General features: G+C 48.0%; 1 protein-coding gene and 2 pseudogenes across 1 annotated transcript; 2 read left to right on the plus strand and 1 right to left on the minus strand.

Moving 5' to 3' along the window:
- Nucleotides 1-156: 156 nt before the first annotated feature.
- LOC139000720 (E3 ubiquitin-protein ligase RBBP6-like) lies at nt 157-5650 on the plus strand. Its single transcript, XM_070402803.1, is given in 7 exon segments — nt 157-241; nt 244-1600; nt 2080-2778; nt 2780-3082; nt 3084-3141; nt 5065-5192; nt 5452-5650. Coding segments are annotated over 7 exon segments (2829 nt in total).
- Nucleotides 5651-8991: 3341 nt separating this feature from the next.
- LOC139000722 (E3 ubiquitin-protein ligase RBBP6 pseudogene) lies at nt 8992-12318 on the plus strand (annotated as a pseudogene).
- A 1755-nt stretch (nt 12319-14073) lies between these two features.
- LOC139000723 (E3 ubiquitin-protein ligase RBBP6 pseudogene) lies at nt 14074-16827 on the minus strand (annotated as a pseudogene).
- Between the last annotated feature and the right edge of the window lie 1087 nt (nt 16828-17914).

A 17914-nucleotide genomic window follows, 5' to 3' on the forward strand; every position in this document is an offset into this window, starting at 1 on the left:
CTGCTGTGGGGAGGGGGTGTTCAAACCAAGGCCTTCGGTCCTTCGGTGTCTTGCGAGTGTTCTGTGTATGCCCATATTCTGCTCTTCAGTTCATAAGTATACGTGTACTGAGCGTGTCCACGTCTCCTTGCCCAAACTGAGGAGTCCTTTGGCACCATGGCCTGTGTGCATTATAAATTTGCTTCCACACTCAGCTATGCCATCGTCACCTTTGATGGGCGGCACATCTCCCTCCGAGACCTAGGAAGCAGATTTTGGGGAGAGAGAAGCTGAAAGCTGCCAAGTGCGACCTGCAGATCAGCAATGCGCAGATCGCGGAAGAGTACACTGATGATAATGCTCTGATTCCTAAGAATACGTCTGTCCTTGTTAGAAGAATTCCTATTGGAGCTGTGAAATCTACAAGCCAGACGGACGTTATACGTCGAACTGAACCAGCGATGGGAACTTCAAAAGTCACTGACGACTCTTCTGCACCTATGTGTCTGGCCCAGCTTACAAAGACTGCCAATCTGGCTGAAGCCAATGCTTCTGAAGAAGATAAAATTAAAGCCATGATGTGGCAGTCTGGCCGTGCATACGACCCCATCAATTACATGAAGAAGCCTCTAGGTCCACCACGTCCATCTTACACCTGTTTCCGCTGTGGTAGACCTGGCCATTATATTGAGAATTGCCCAACCAATGGGGACAAAAACTTCGAATCTCGTCCTGGGATTAAAAAGAGCACGGGAATCCCCAGAAGTTTCATGATGGAAGTGACAGATCCTACCATGAAAGGTGCAAAGCTCACCAGCACCGGAACATACGCAATACCGACTATAGAGGCAGAGGCATATGCAATTGGGAAGAAAGAAAAGCCACCTTTCTTCCCAGAGGAGCCCTCTTCGTCTTCTGAAAAGGACGACCCTATCCCAGACGAGTTGCTCTGTCTCATCTGCAAAGACATCGTGACTGATGCCGCTATCATTCCCTGCTGTGCGAACAGCTACCGTGATGAGTGTATAAGAACAGCGCTCTTGGAATCAGAGGACCATACATGCCCAACGTGTCATCAACATGATGTATCTCCCGATGCTTTAGTTGCCAATAAAGCCTTGCGACAGGCTGTTAGTAACTTCAAAAATGGAACTGGTGGTTCTACAACAGGACTACGGAAACCGTTACCCCCACCACCACCGCCGATACTGCCTCGGAGACCACTCCTTCAGCGGAATGGACAGCCTCTGATGAGATCTCCAATATCAAGACAGCAAGATCCTCAGATGATTCCAGTAGAGTCTCCATCAGGCCACCCGGCTCCCTCTATACCTTCGTTCACTTCTAATCAGTCTTCCTTAGCCCCTGCTGTGCCTGGAAATTCATCTACCCCAGTGCCTGTACCCGAAGTAACTGCAACCGTCTCCATATCAGTCCACTCGGAAAAACCAGATGGGCCTTTCCGGGATTCCGATCGTAAAATATTGCCGGCCACAGCCCTCGCCTTCGAACATTCAAAGGGAATCTCTTCAATAGCAATGACTGCCCTTGTGGATGAGAAAGGTTACCAGATGCCTGTGCTCCGAACCCCAACTTTGCTTGGACAGTCACCACCTGCTGGGTATAGCGTCCCTACCCCCGGGTTCCCTGCAGCACCAGCCAACTTTTCCACACCTTGGGTATCATCAGGAGGGCAGACTGCTCACTCAGATACCATCCCAACAACACAAGCACCACTTCTGTCCAAGGAAGAATTCTACAGAGAGCAGCGACGGCTAAAAGAAGAGTCTCAATATCCCTACAGTGTTTCCGCATACTCCGAAGTCCTTCTGCCAATTTATCAGCACCTTGGGTATCATCAGGCGTGCAGTCTTCTCACTCAAATACCATCCCAGCAGCACAAGCACCACTTCTGTCCAGGGAAGAATTCTACAGAGAGCAACGATGGCTACAAGAGGAGTCTAAGTCTAAATATCCCTATAGTGGTTCCTCATACTCCAGAAGTCCTTCTGCCAAAATATCAACACCTTGGGGATCATCAGGAGTGCAGACTGCTCACTGAAATACCATCCCTACAACACAAGCACCACTTCTGTCCAGGGAAGAATTCTACAGAGAGCAGCGACGGCTAAAAGAAGAGTCTCAATATCCCTACAGTGTTTCCGCATACTCCGGAAGTCCTTCTGCCAATTTATCAGCACCTTGGGTATCATCAGGAGTGCAGACTGCTTACTCCAATACCACACCAACAGCACAAGAACCACTTATGTCCAGGGAAGAATTCTATAGAGAGCAGCGACGGCTACAAGAAGAGTCTAAGTCTAGATATCCCTATCGTGGTTCCTCATACCACAGAAGTCCTTCTGCTTACGCAAAATCAAGACGTGGTTCAGGGCGCTCACGTTCTCATTCTCGATCACCTAGCCATTCACACTCTCATTCCTATTCGCGATCACTGCCATGCCCCAGAACAGGCAGAGGCAAAATTTGAAGTTACCTCCCAAGGTCTAGGTCTAGAGCTCAAGGATATCGTCGTCGATCTAGGTCAAGGTCACCACTATATAGGCGACATCCTTTGTGATCAAGGTCCCCTCAAGCATTTAGGGGACAGTTTCCAAATAAACGCACTGTACCACAAGGGGAAACAGAACGAGAATATTTTAAGAGATACAGAGACGTTCCACCACCCTATGACAGAAAAGCTTATGATGAGAGGAGTGTTAACTTTAGAGACCCATTTGTAAAAGAGCATTACCGAGAATGGGAGAGGAAATACAGGGAGTGGTACGAAAAACGCTACAGGTTATGCTGCTGGAGCACAGCCCCGACAGTCAGCAAATGGAAAGAACTTTTCTCCAGAGAGCGTTCTACCACTTCATATCAGGAATTCTCCCCTTACAAGGGGCCGCAGAGAAGATGATTTGGGTGGGAAAAGTCATAGAAGTAGAAGCATAGGTGTTAGCAACCATCCAGAAAAGCTTTCAACAAGAGACAGCCACAATCAGAAGGACAGTACAAAGTCAAAAGAGAAGGAGAGGGACAGTGCTGCAGGAGATGGTTCAGGAAGTAAGCATGCAGATCTTCGAAGGTGGAAGAAGGTGAAGACTTTCTAAACCCAGACTTTTGGAAACTTCTAGAAAATCAAGAGAACCTACAAGTCCAGTGATGAGATGCCTCCCAGGGCCTCTGGTTTGGGTGGGAGTGGCATTCCAGCTGCACCCCTTCCCCAACTCCAGGGCTGCACCTCCGGGGATGCTGGACCTCTCCCACCACTGGGTGCTGATTGCCCGAGCAGGCCCAGTCTTTCGTTCTGCAGGGTTCTGTGCAGAACCCCTAAACCTAAACTTAACAACCCCATCCCTAACCTGAATTACCCTCACCCTCACCCTTACCCAAACCTGACCATGACCTGACCCTGACACTTATGTTTACCCTGACCCTGACCATAGATCTGACCCTAACCCTGACCCACTATACCCTATGCCCTGGTGTCCACCACCTGGGTATTCCCGAGGAAGGCCCCGCAGGCTGAATGGCAGTGAAACGGGGACTGGAGATTTTTTTTTCTTTTTGTTCGTGTGTTTGTGTGTGTGTGTGTGTGTGCGTGTGTGTGTGTGTGTTTGGCGGGTAGTGGGTTTGAGGGCATTGGGTGTCACTGAGGACCGAATGGATGTACCCTGAACACTATTTGTGGACCTGGACCATTGAAACCCTGGGAGCTCTGAAAGCCTAAAAGAGGCGAGTACTCCAGGGACAACAGTGGGGGATTTATTTTCTCTTTGTTGTTGTTGCTGTTGTTTCTGCAATTGAATGTATCGGGGGAGACATCAGTTAATAAAATGAAATGGAATGCCTTAGGATAAAATGGAAGGTGTAAATACATAAGAAGCTTTGCATTGTGGATGAAAAGGGGCCACATGCTCACCTGACCCACTCCCGGGAGGCCTGGCCTGGGCTTGCAAACTCAGACACCTAAAGAAATCACCCAGGATGTTCTGAAAATAAAAGGCTTTTAAAAGTAGTAAGCAGTGTATAGTGAGTGTGTAGTCACGCCCTAGGCCGGGTATCTTCCCTGAGAGAGATCTTCTTTGACCTTACTGGTGTCTGAGCCTATTATCTTTCTATGCCTCTAGGATCACATGTCTTTGGACTCGTGAAGGCCATGGTAACAAGTCACTTTCCTTTTTTCCAGTGCCCTCAGGACACAGGCAAGGGTCCCAGGGTAGAGACCACAAATTCTATCCTTGTTAGTTTTGTATTTTTTTTTTAAATCAAGGGACACATGAATAAACAAGTGGAAAATCAATTTCCTGTCCATCTCCCTCTCCCTCCCCTCTCCCTCTCCGTCTCCCTCTCCCTTCCAATCTGTTTTTTAACAATAACAGAAAAATGGCCCTAGCCGGCTTGGCTCAGTGGATAGAGTGTCAGCCTGTGGACCACGAATCCTCCCTCGTTCGATTCTGGTCAAGGGCACATGCCTGGTTTGGGGGCTACATCCCCAGTGTGGAGTGTGCAGGAGGCAGTTGATCGGTGATCCTTTCTCATTGTGGATGTACTATCGCTCTCTCCTTCTCCCTTCCTCTCTGAAATCAATAATGATATATTTTAAAACACACACACACACACACACACACAAATACACACACCAATGACACAAAGATATTAATCCACTTCTGTATAGTAAAACGTACACTTGTGCAATGTTTTGTATTTGCATTTTGTGCTATCCAAACGCGGAAGTTAAAACGCAGGATGTGGGGCAGCAGGGAGAGGATTAAAGAGAGGGATTGACCTTTGCTGTTTCACAATGGCGGCTGCCGCCTTAACGGGTTTGGCTCAGTGGACAGAGCACCATCCTGCGGACTAAAGCGTCCCAGGATCGATTCTGCTCAAGGGCATATACCTTTGTTATGGGCACATCACCAGTAGGAGGCGTGCGGGAGGCAGCTGATTGAGGTTTCTCTATCTTTGAGGTTTCTAATTCTCTATCCCTCTTCTTTCCACTCTGGAGAGAAAAAATCAATAAAATATATTTTAAAAACAAAATGGCAGCTGCCAAGTTACTGGGGCCAAAATGGCGGGAAGTATGCCAGGGTCACCCGCATCACGGGACAGTGCATGAACACTAAGGTAGAGATCCACCTCATGGGCCGCATCCACCGGCCAGATGGTGAGATCTTCTGCAACTTCAAGGAGCTCTCCAGCATGGTCCAGTAGATTGGCGAGCAGGTGATCTGGGAGCAGCAGCAAGAACACGGGACTGAGGAAAGCCAGGGCCATGGCTGGCAAGACCCTGCCCAGCCGAGCGTCGGGGAGTCCAGGGCTGCAGCTTCGGAGGAGCAGCCTGTTCCATTTGTTCTGCCTGTTGGCCTGAGCTCAGGAGACCAGAATTACCCCCTAACCCACAGGATGTGTTCCTATAGCGAGTGTAGAAACCATTACTGTTAACTTCCCTACATTCGTCTTGGCCAGGCGCCGCCCTGGAGTCTTCATCCTGTTCGATGAGAACCACTCGGAGTTCATCTGGCTGGAGGCAAACTACTTCATCCTGTTCGGCAGAGTTCAGAAATCCTTCCAGAAGGTGGAGGCACCATCCCCACAGGCCTTCCTGGAGATGCTCTGGAACATTCAGTCCGGGCCCCCTAGGAGGAGCAGTTTGCATGCACTTTGAAGGTTTGACCTTCTGACCTGCTTTTAAAAAAACCTCAAAGCCAATCCAAAAATACTCCTTTTAAAATTGAAAAATAAGAAAAAAATTAACCTCCTTAAGAAAATCCTCTTTTAAAAAATAAATCTTAAAAATCAAACAAACAAAAACAAAAAAACCTCCTTAGAAATGACATGGAGCCACAAAAAACTACTAGACTTAATACATGAATTTGGCAATGTAGCAGGATACAAAATTAACCCCAAGAAATCCGAGCCATTTCTGTACACCAATAGTGAACTTTCAGAAAGAGAGATTATAAAAACAATCCCATTTACCATCGCACCAAAAAAATTAAGATACCTAGGAATAAACTTAACTAAAGAGGTAAAAGACCTCTACTCAGAAAACTACAGGACGTTGAAAAAAGAGATAGAGGAAGACATAAAGAGATGGAAGAACATACCATGTTCTTGGATTGGTAGAATCAACATCATTAAAATGTCCATACTACCCAAAGCAATCTATAAATTCAACGCACTTCCCATTAAAATACCAATGGCCTTCTTCAAAGATCTAGAACGAACTCTCCAAAAATTCATCTGGAATAAAAAAAGACCCCGAATAGCTGCAGCGTTCCTGAGAAAGAACAAAGTAGGTGGGATCTCAATGCCAGATATCAAGCTGTATTACAAAGCCACTGTTCTCAAAACTGCCTGGTACTGGCACAAGAACAGACATATAGATCAGTGGAATAGAATAGAGAGTCCAGAAATTGGCCCGAACCAATATGCTCAATTAATTTTTGACAAAGGAGGCATGAACATACAATGGAGTCAAGATAGTCTCTTCAATAAATGGTGTTGGGAAAATTGGACAGATACATGCAAGAAAATGAAAGTAGACCACCAACTTACACTTTACACAAGAATAAACTCAAAATAGATAAAGGACTTAAATGTAAGACAGGAAACCATAAAAATTCTAGAAGAATACAAAGGCAACAAAATCTCAGACATATGCCAAAGCAATTTCTTCACTGATACAGCTCCTAGGGCAGTTGAAACTAAAGAGAAAATGAACAAATGGGACTACATCAAAATAAAAAGCTTCTGCACAGCAAAAGAAACCATCAACATACAACAAGAAAACCCACTTCATGGGAAAACATATTTGCCAACGTCATATCTGATAAGGGCCTAATCTCCAAAATTTATAGGGAACTCATACAACTTAACAAAAAAAAGATAAACAATCCAATCAAAAAATGGGCAAAGGAGCTAAATAGACACCTTTCAAAAGAGGACATTCAGAAAGCCAAGAGACATATGAAAACATGCTCAAAGTCACTAATCACCCGAGAGATGCAAATCAAAACAACAATGAGGTACCATCTCACACCTGTCAGAATGGCCATCATCAACAAATCAACAAACGACAAGTGCTGGAGAGGATGTGGAGAAAAAGGAACACTTGTGCACTGCTGGTGGGAATGCAGACTGGTGCAGCCACTATGAAAGACAGTATGGAGTTTCCTCAAAAAATTGGAAATGGAACTCCCATTTGACCCTGTGATCCCACTTCTAGGAATATATCCCAAGAAACCAGAAACACCAATTAGAAAGGATATATGCACCCCTATGTTCATAGCAGAACAATTCACCATAGCTAAGATCTGGAAACAGCCTAAGTGCCCATCAGTAGATGAATGGATTAGAAAACTTTGGTACATCTACACGATGGAATACTATGCTGCTGTAAAAAAGAAGGAACTCTTACCATTTGCAACAGCATGGATGGAACTGGAGAGCATTATGCTAAGTGAAACAAGCCAGTCAATGAAGGAAAAATACCACATGATCTCACTCATTCATGGATAATAAAGACCATTACAAACTTTTGAACAATAATAGATACAGAGGCAGAGCTGCCTCAAACTGATTGTCAAACTGCAGTGGGAAGGCCAGGGAGGGTTGGGGGACAGGAGGGAGGGGAGTAAGAGATCAACCGAAGGACTTGTATGCACCTATATAAGCATAACTAATGGACATAAGACACTGGGGGGTTAGGGAGGGCAGGGGTTTGTCAAGGGAGGAGGGGGGAAAGGGCACTTATGTAATACCCTTTGTAATACTTTTAGCAAAAATAAAAAAAATAACAAAAAAATTAAAAAAAAAAAATAGAAATGACATGGATCCAGCCTGTGGGCGGGGGCCTGACCATCCCATCTATCCAGAGAGGGAGCATGGCGCAGGGGAAGGGGGAGGGGCCCGGTGAACCAGGGCGGGGCCGTCCCCGCCCTCTGCTGGTCGAAAAGCACCAATGCAAGCCACTCTCCTGCAGCCAGAGGCCGGTGCCTGAACTTGACCTGAGTGGGGAAGGGCCAGTAGGGGGCACGCTAATATACAAAACCATACACATTTATTCACATCAACTTCAGCCTCTGCCTCCCATGACCTCCAAGGCCAGCGTCATGCTGAGTGTTTGCGTCTCGTGTCTACCCGCTTCCGCCCCCCCACACCCCACCCTCCACCCTCGCCCGGCCCATTCCCTTTGAGGAATGAACACCAGGTTCAGCAGGACCTTTCCTTTCGGTACTTTCGCGGGGCCTGGCTTGGGGGCATGTGCACCCAACTTGTGACTTCACAGTCAAGGGGGCGGCTGATTGGTCGAGAGGCTGCTTTGGCTCCTCCCACCACGCTCTGGTGATATAAAAGAAAGCAGGGTCCTGGGTGCGGAGCTTCTCAGCCCTAGGCTTGTTGTCTTGGTCACCGTCACCGACCTCCTTCTCCAAGGGAGCTTTTAGGGAAGACGTCTCGCCAAGACCCGGTCCTGGGACATAGAAGCCGCTGAAGCACCTGGCTAGAACCTGGCTAGGCTGCTGATCCACTGACCGCCGTCTGCGTGTCATTTCTTCTTCGCCGACTCTGGTCTTCTCCCGGGGCCCGGGGCCACCCAAACCACGGAGAGGGCCCCCGGGAGGTGCGGCCGCACTAAGGACCCCGGACCTCGCTGGGTCACTGGTACTTGTAACGTTTTGACACACCGTCGCTGACTGCACTGCCTGCTGGCCCTGAGGTTGAGCGAGGGGGGCCCGGCCCGGGTGACACGGTGCCCGTGGGTGGAGTCCCGGTCCCTCCCGCCCTGGCCCGCCCTCCTGCCCAGGTCCTGATTTCGCTGTCCGGGACTGGATTGCGGTTCTCACGCCCCTGCTGTGGGGAGGGGCTGCTCAACCCAAGTCCTTCGGTCCTTCGGTGTCTTGCGAGTGTTCTGTGTATGCCCATATTCTGCTCTTCAGTTCATAAGTATACGTGTACTGAGCGTGTCCACGTCTCCTTGCCCAAACTGAGGAGTCCTTTGGCACCATGGCCTGTGTGCATTATAAATTCGCTTCCACACTCAACTATGCCATCGTCACCTTTGATGGGCGGCACATCTCCCTCCGAGACCTAGGAAGCAGATTTTGGGGAGAGAGAAGCTGAAAGCTGCCAAGTGCGACCTGCAGATCAGCAATGCGCAGACCGCGGAAGAGTACACTGATGATAATGCTCTGATTCCTAAGAATACGTCTGTCCTTGTTAGAAGAATTCCTATTGGAGGTGTGAAATCTACAAGCCAGATGGACGTTATACGTCAAAATGAACCAGCGATGGGAACTGCAAAAGTCACTGACGTCTTTTCTGCACCTATGTGTCTGGCCCAGCTTACAAAGACTGCCAATCTGGCTGAAGCCAATGCTTCTGAAGAAGATAAAATTAAAGCCATGATGTGGCAGTCTGGCCGTGCATACGACCCCATCAATTACATGAAGAAGCCTCTAGGTCCACCACGTCCATCTTACACCTGTTTCCGCTGTGGTAGACCTGGCCATTATATTAAGAATTGCCCAACAATGGGGACAAAATCTTCTAATCTCATCCTAGGATTAAAAAGAGCACGGGAATCCCCACAAGTTTCATGATGGAAGTGACAGATCCTACCATGAAAGGTGCAAAGCTCACCAGCACCGGAACATACGCAATACCGACTATAGAGGCAGAGGCATATGCAATTGGGAAGAAAGAAAAGCCACCTTTCTTCCCAGAGGAGCCCTCTTCGTCTTCTGAAAAGGACGATCCTATCCCAGACGGCTTGCTCTGTCTCATCTGCAAAGACATCGTGACTGATGCCGCTATCATTCCCTGCTGTGCGAACAGCTACTGTGATGAGTGTATAAGAACAGTGCTCTTGGAATCAGAAGACCACACATGCCCAACGTGTCATCAACATGATGTCTCTTCTGATGCTTTATTTGCCAATAAAGCCTTGCGACAGGCTGTTAATAACTTCAAAAATGGAACTGGTGGTTCTACAACAGGACTACGGAAACCGTTACCCCCACCACCACCACCGATACCGCCTCCGAGACCACTCCTTCCTCGGAATCTACAGCCTCTGATGAGATCTCCAATGTCAAGACAGCAAGATCCTCCGATGATTCCAGTGGCGTCTTCATCAGGCCACCCAGCTCCCTCTATACCTTCATTCGCTTCTAATCAGTATTCCTTAGCCCTGCTGCGCTTGGAATTTCATCTACCCCAGTGCCTGTACCCGATGTAACTGCAACCGTCTCCATATCAGTCCACTCGGAAAAACCAGATGGTACTTTCCGGGATTCTGATCATAAAATATTGCCGGCCGCAGCCCTCGCCTTCTAACATTCAAATGGAACCACTTCAATAGCAATGACTGCCCTTGTGGAGGAGGAAGGTTACCAGGTGCCTGTGCTCAGAACCCCATCTTTTCTTGGACAGTCACCACATGCTGGGTCTTGCATCCCTCCCCCCGGGTTCCCTGCAGCGCCAGCCAACTTTTCCACACCTTGGGCATCATCAGGCAGGCAGACTGCTCACTCAGATACCATCCCAACAACACAAGCACCACTTCTGTCCAGGGAAGAATTCTACAGAGAGCAGCGACGGCTAAAAGAAGAGTCTCAATATCCCTACAGTGTTTCCGCATACTCCGGAAGTTCTTGTGCCAAAATATCAATACCTTCGGTATCATCAGGAGTGCCGACTGCTCACTCAAATACCATCCCAACAGCACAAGCACCACTTCTGTCCAGGGAAGAATTCTATAGAGAGCAGCGATGGCTACAAGAAGAGTCTAAGTCTAAATATCCCTATAGTGGTTCCTCATACCACAGAAATCCTTCTGCTTACGAAAAATCAAGACGTGGTTCAGGGCGCTCACGTTCTCATTCTCGATCACCTAGCCATTCACACTCTCATTCCTATTCGCGATCACTGCCATGCCCCAGAACAGGCAGAGGCAAAAGTCGAAGTTACCTCCCAAGGTCTAGGTCTAGAGCTCATGGATATTGTCATCGATCTCGGTCAAGGTCACCACTATATAGGCGACATCCTTTGCCATCAAGGTCCCCTCAACCATTTAGGGGACAATCTCCAAATAAACGCACTGTACCACAAGGGGAAACAGAACATGAATATTTTTAGAGATACAGAGACGTTCCACCACCCTATGACAGAAAAGCTTATGATGGGAGGAGTGTTAACTTTAGAGACCCATTTGTAAAAGAGCATTACCGAGAATGGGAGAGGAAATACATGGAGTGGTACGAAAAACGCTACAAAGGTTATGCTGCAGGAGCACAGCCTCGACCGTCAGCAAATGGAGAGAACTTTTCTCCAGAGAGCTTTCTACCACTTCATATCAGGAATTCTCCCCTTACCAGAGGCCTCAGAGAAGATGATTTGGGTGGGAAAAGTCGTAGAAGTAGAACCATAGGTACTAGCAACCATCCGGAAAAGCTTTCAACAAGAGACAGCCACAATCAGAAGGATAGTACAAAGTCAAAAGAGAAGGAGAGGGACAGTGCTGCAGGAGATGGTCCAGGAAGTAAACTTACAGATCTTCGAAGGTGGAAGAAAGTGAAGGCTTTCTAAACCCAGAGTTGTTGGAACCTTCTAGAAAATCAAGAGAACCTACAAGTCCAGTGACGAGATGCCTCCCAGGGCCTCGAGTTTGGGTGGGAGTGGCATTCCAGCTGCACCCCTTCCCCAACTCCAGGTCTGCACCTTCAAAGTGTATGCAAGCTGTTCCTCCTAGGGGGCCCGGACTGAATGTTAGAGAGCATCTCCAGGAAGACCTGTGGGGATGGTGCCTCCACCTTCTGGAAGGATTTCTGGACTCTGCCGAACAGGATGAAGCATTTTGCCTCCAGACAGATGAACTCGGAGTAGTTCTCATTGAACCGGATGAAGACTCCAGGGCGGCGCCTGGTAAAGACGTACATAGGGAAGTTTACAGCAATGGTTTCTATGCTCGCTATAGGAACAAATCCTGCGGTTATGGGGTAATTCTGGGGTCCTGAGCTCAGGCTAACAGGCAGAACAAATGGAACAGGCTGCTCCTCCGAAGCTGCAGCCCTGGGCTCCCCGACGATCGGCTGGGCAGGGTCCTGCAAGCCATGTCCCTGGCTTTCCTTAGTCCCGAGTTCTTGCTGCTGCTCCCAGATCACCTGCTCGCCAATCTACTGGACCACGCTGGAGAGCTCCTTGAAGTTGCAGAAGATCTCACCATCTGGCCGGTGGATGCGGCCCATGAGGTGGATCTCTACCTTAGTGTTCATGCACTGTCCCGTGATGCGGGTGACCCTGGCATACTTCCCGCCATTTTGGCCCCAGTAACTTGGCAGCTGCCATTTTGTTTTTAAAATATATTTTATTGATTTTTTCTCTCCAGAGTGGAAAGAAGAGGGATAGAGAATTAGAAACCTCAAAGATAGAGAAACTTCAATCAGCTGCCTCCCGCACGACTCCTACTGGTGATGTGCCCACAACCAAGGTATATGCCCTTGAGCGGAATCGATCCTGGGACTCTTTAGTCCGCAGGATGGTGCTCTGTCCACTGAGCCAAACCAGTTAGGGTGGCAGCCGCCATTGTGAAATGGCAAAGGTCAATCCCTCTCTTTAATCCTCTCCCTGCCAACCCAATCCTGCGTTTTAACTTCCGCGTTTGGATAGCACAAAATGCAAGTACAAAACGTTGCACAAGTGTACGTTTTTCTATACGGAAGTGGATAAATATCGTTGTGACATTGGTGTGTGTGTGTGTGTGTGTGTGTTTTAAAATATATCATTATTGATTTCAGAGAGGAAGGGAGAAGGAGAGAGCGATAGTACATCCACGATGAGAGAGGATCACCGGTCAACTGACTCCTGCACACCCCACACTGGGGATGTAGCCCCCAAACCAGGCATGTGCCCTTGACCAGAATCGAACGCGGGAGGATTCGTGGTCCACAGGCTGACACTCTATCCACTGAGCCAAACCAGCTAGGGCCATTTTGCTGTTGCTGTTTAAAAACAGATTGGAAGTGAAAGGGAGAAGGAGAGGAGAGGGGAGGGAGAGGGAGATGGACAGGAAATTGATTTTCCACTTGCTTATTCATGTGTCCCTTGATTTATAAAAAAAATACAAAACTAACAACGAGGGAATTTGTGGTCTCTACCCTGGGACCCTTGCCTGTGTCCTGAGGGCACTGGAAAAAAGGAAAGTGACTTGTTACCGTGGCCTTCACGAGTCTAAAGACATGTGATCCTAGAGGCATAGAAAGATAATAGGCTCAGATACCAGTAAGGTCAAAGAAGATCTCTCTCAGGGAAGATACCCGGCCTAGGGCATGACTACACACTCACTATACACTGCTTACTACTTTTAAAAGACTTTTATTTTCAGAACATCCTGGGTGATCTCTTTAGGTGTCTGAGTTTACAAGCCCAGGCCAGGCCTCCCGGGAGTGGGTCAGGTGAGCATGTGGCCCCTTTTCATCCACAATGCAAAGCTTCTTATGTATTTACACCTTCCATTTTATCCTATGGCATTCCATTTCATTTTATTGACCGATGTCTCCCCCAATACATTCAATTGCAAAAACAACAGCAAGAACAACAAAGAGAAAATGAATCCTCCATTGTTGTCCCTGGAGTACTTGCCTCTTTTAGGCTTTCAGAGCTCCCGGGTTTCAAGGGTCCAGGTCCACAAATAGTGTTCTGGGTACATCCACTCAGTCCTCAGTCACACCCAATCCCCCCACACCTACCCCCCGCCAAACACACACACACACACACACATACACACACACACACACGAAAAAAAAGAAAAAAAATCTCCAGTCCCGGTTTCACTGCCATTCAGCCTGCGGGGCCTTCCACGGGAAAACCCAGGTGGTGGACGCCACGGCATAGGGTATAGTGGGTCAGGGTTAGTGTCAGATCTAGCGTCAGGGTCAGGGTTAACATAAGTGTCAGTGTCAGTTCATGGTCAGGTTTGGGTTAGGGTGAGGGTGAGGGTAGTTAGGGTTAGGGATGGGGTTGTTAAGTTTAGGTTTAGGGGTTCTGCATGGAACACTGCAGAACGCAAGGCTGGGCCTATTCCGGCAGTCAGCACCCAGTGGTGGGAGACCCCAGCATCCCCGGAGGTGTAGCCCTGGAGTTGGGGAAGGGGTGCACCTGGAATGCCACTCTCTCCCAAACCGGAGGCCCTGGGAGGCATCTTATCACTGAACTTGTAGGTTCTCTTGATTTTCTAGAAGGTTCCAACAACTCTGGGTTTAGAAAGCCTTCACTTTCTTCCACCTTCGAAGATCTGTATGTTTACTTCCTGAACCATCTCCTGCAGCACTGTCCCTCTCCTTCTCTTTTGACTTTGTACTGTCCTTCTGATTGTGGCTGTCTCTTGTTGAAAGCTTTTCTGGATGGTTGCTAGCACCGATGCTTCTACTTCTACGACTTTTCCCACCCAAATCTCTTCTCTGCGGCCCCTTGTAAGGGGAGAATTCCTGATATGAAGTGGTAGAACGCTCTCTGGAGAAAAGTTCTCTCCATTTGCTGATGGTCGAGGCTGTGCTCCAGCAGCATAACCTTTGTAGCGTTTTTCGTACCACTCCCTGTATTTCCTCTCCCATTCTCGGTAATGCTCTTTTACAAATGGGTCTCTAAAGTTAACACTCCTCCCATCATAAGCTTTTCTGTCATAGGGTGGTGGAACGTCTCTGTATCTCTTAAAATATTCACGTTCTGTTTACCCTTGTGGTACAGTGCGTTTATTTGGAGACTGTCCCCTAAATGCTTGAGGGGACCTTGATCACAAAGGATGTCGCCTATATAGTGGTGACCTTGACCCAGATCGACAACGATATCCATGAGCTCTAGACCTAGACCTTGGGCGGTAACTTCGACTTTTGCCTCTGCCTGTTCTGGGGCATGGCAGTGATCGCGAATAGGAATGAGAGTGTGAATGGCTAGGTGATCGAGAATGAGAATGTGAGCGCCCTGAACCACGTCTTGACTTTGCGTAAGCAGAAAGACCTCTGGGGTATGAGGAACCACTATAGGGATATTTAGACTTAGACTCTTCCTGTAGCCGTCGCAGCTCTCTATAGAATTCTTCCCTGGACATAAGTGGTTCTTGTGCTGTTCGGATGGTATTTGAGTGAGCAGTCTGCACTCCTGATGATACTCAAGGTGCTGATAAATTGGCAGAAGGACTTCCGGAGTATGCGGAAACACTGTAGGGATATTGAGACTCTTCTTTTAGCCGTCGCTGTTCTCTGTAGAATTCTTCCCTGGACAGAAGTGGTGCTTGTGTTGTTGGGATGGTATCTGAGTGAGCAGTCTGCCCTCCTGATGATACCCAAGGTGTGGAAAAGTTGGCTGGTGCTGCAGGGAACCCGGGGGTAGGGACGCTATACCCAGCAGGTGGTGACTGTCCAAGTGAAAATGGGGTTCTGAGCACAGGCACCTGGTAACCTTCCTCCTCCACAAGGGCAGTCATTGCTATTGAAGAGGTTCCCTTTGAATGTTCGAAGGCGAGGGCTGTGGCCGGCAATATTTTACGATTGGAATCCCAGAAAGGCCCATCTGGTTTTTCCGAGTGGACTGATATGGAGACGGTTGCAGTTACATCGGGTACAGGCACTGGGGTAGATGAATTTCCAGGCGCAGCAGGGGCTAAGGAAGACTGATTAGAAGTGAACGAAGGTATAGAGGGAGCTGGGTGGCCTGATGAAGACGCCACTGGAATCATCTGAGGATCTTGCTGTCTTGATATTGGAGATCTCATCAGAGGCTGTCGATTCAGCTGAAGGAGTGGTCTCTGAGGTGGTATCGGCGGTGGTGGTGGTGGTAACGGTTTCCGTAGTCCTGTTGTAGAACCACCAGTTCCATTTTTGAAGTTATTAATAGCCTGTCGCGAGGCTTTATTGGTAACTAAAGCATCGGGAGAGACATCATGTTGATGACACGTTGGGCACGTATGGTCCTCTGATTCCAAGAGCGCTGTTCTTATACACTCATAACAGTAGCTGTTCGCACAGCAGGGAATGATAGCAGCATCAGTCACGATGTCTTTGCAGATGAGACAGAGCAACTCGTCTGGGATAGGGTCGTCCTTTTCAGAAGACGAAGAGGGCTCCTCTGGGAAGAAAGGTGGCTTTTCTTTCTTCCCAATTGCATATGCCTCTGCCTCTATAGTCGGTATTGCGTATGTTCCGGTGCTGGTGAGCTTTGCACCTTTCATGGTAGGATCTGTCACTTCCATCATGAAACTTCTGGGGATTCCCGTGCTCTTTTTAATCCTAGGATGAGATTCGAAGTTTTTGTCCCCATTGGTTGGGCAATTCTTAATATAATGGCCAGGTCTACCACAGCGGAAACAGGTGTAAGATGGACGTGGCGGACCTAGAGGCTTCTTCATGTAATTGATGGGGTCGTATGCACGGCCAGACTGCCACATCATGGCTTTAATTTTATCTTCTTCAGAAGCATTGGCTTCAGCCAGATTGGCAGTCTTTGTAAGCTGGGCCAGACACATAGGTGCAGAAGAGTCGTCAGTGACTTTTGAAGTTCCCATCGCTGGTTCAGTTCGACGTATAACGTCCGTCTGGCTTGTAGATTTCACAGCTCCAATAGGAATTCTTCTAACAAGGACAGACGTATTCTTAGGAATCAGAGCATTATCATCAGTGTACTCTTCCACGATCTGCGCATTGCTGATCTGCAGGTCGCACTTGGCAGCTTTCAGCTTCTCTCTCCCCAAAATCTGTTTCCTAGGTCTCGGAGGGAGATGTGCCGCCCATCAAAGGTGACGATGGCATAGTTGAGTGTGGAAGCGAATTTATAATGCACACAGGACATGGTTGCCGGGAGCCAGTCCATCCTTGCTGCTTGACACAGTCGCTGCAGGAAAGAAACATCTGCACAGCATATGTTTCAAGGGACCTGGCATATATAGCATATTGTTCTTAATATGTTTGCTCTCTTTAGCGCCATGTGTTTTAACCAAGGTCACCTCTCCGAGAAAGGTTGTTTCCCCAGGTGGGGATCTTTCCCTGAGGTTAGGGAGGAGATACAACCCCTTAATTAAGTGCCAGGCGGGTAGTTAAGCTACATAATCTTTACTCCCTGGAATGGAGATAAGAAACGCCCTAACCTTTGTAATAGAAATTGACAGGATTAAAATCGGCTGGTATAAATATGGATGTAACAAGACAATAAACATCAGAACCTCATCAGTTCCTAACCAGAGCTCCGACCAGAACTTTGGCTGGAAATCCTGGCTATAGGTCCTGACTAGGCTGCTGATCAACTGAAGGCTGTCTTCGTGTCATTCCTTCTTCCCCGACTCCGTCCACACCTTTGGGGACCCCTGGACCCGCTGGGATTGGACCCCAGCAACTGGCGCCCAACGTGGGGCACGAAGGTAAGTCCCCCCATACTTTGGACGTACTTGGGACGGATAGGACTGCACTGTAGGGTGCTGAAGACCCCTCGTATAGAGGATAAGTAGGGTAAGCAGGTAGTTAGTACAAAACTTAGATTGACAAGATGGGTCATACTGAGTCTAAAGAAAAAAGACTCTGTGTTAATCTTTTGATGCATCTGCTTGCTAGCAGAGGAGTTGAGATTACTCCCAGTCAGATAGAAAGTTTTATAGAATATGCATGTCAATGGGTTCCTGAGGATGGAACTGTTAATTTAAGAACTTGGACTAAAATAGGAGAGCAATTTATGAATTATCACACCTTCCATCCGCAGGACCAGAAGGTCCCGGAAAATGCTTTTCCCCTCTGGAATTTAATTCGTGGCATCTTGGCACCAGAGGCAGAAACTATTGAACGTTCTCAAACTTTAAATAGTCCCTCGGATCCACCTAGAGAAGACACATCATTATTGTCTCCAGCTCAATCTAAGAGCAATTTAGCTATGCCTACTGATCGGAAGG

Source organism: Myotis yumanensis, unplaced genomic scaffold (assembly GCF_028538775.1).
Source record: "Myotis yumanensis isolate MYYU_CA2020_CCGP unplaced genomic scaffold, mMyoYum1.0.hap1 SCAF_27, whole genome shotgun sequence".
Lineage (NCBI taxonomy): Eukaryota > Metazoa > Chordata > Mammalia > Chiroptera > Vespertilionidae > Myotis > Myotis yumanensis.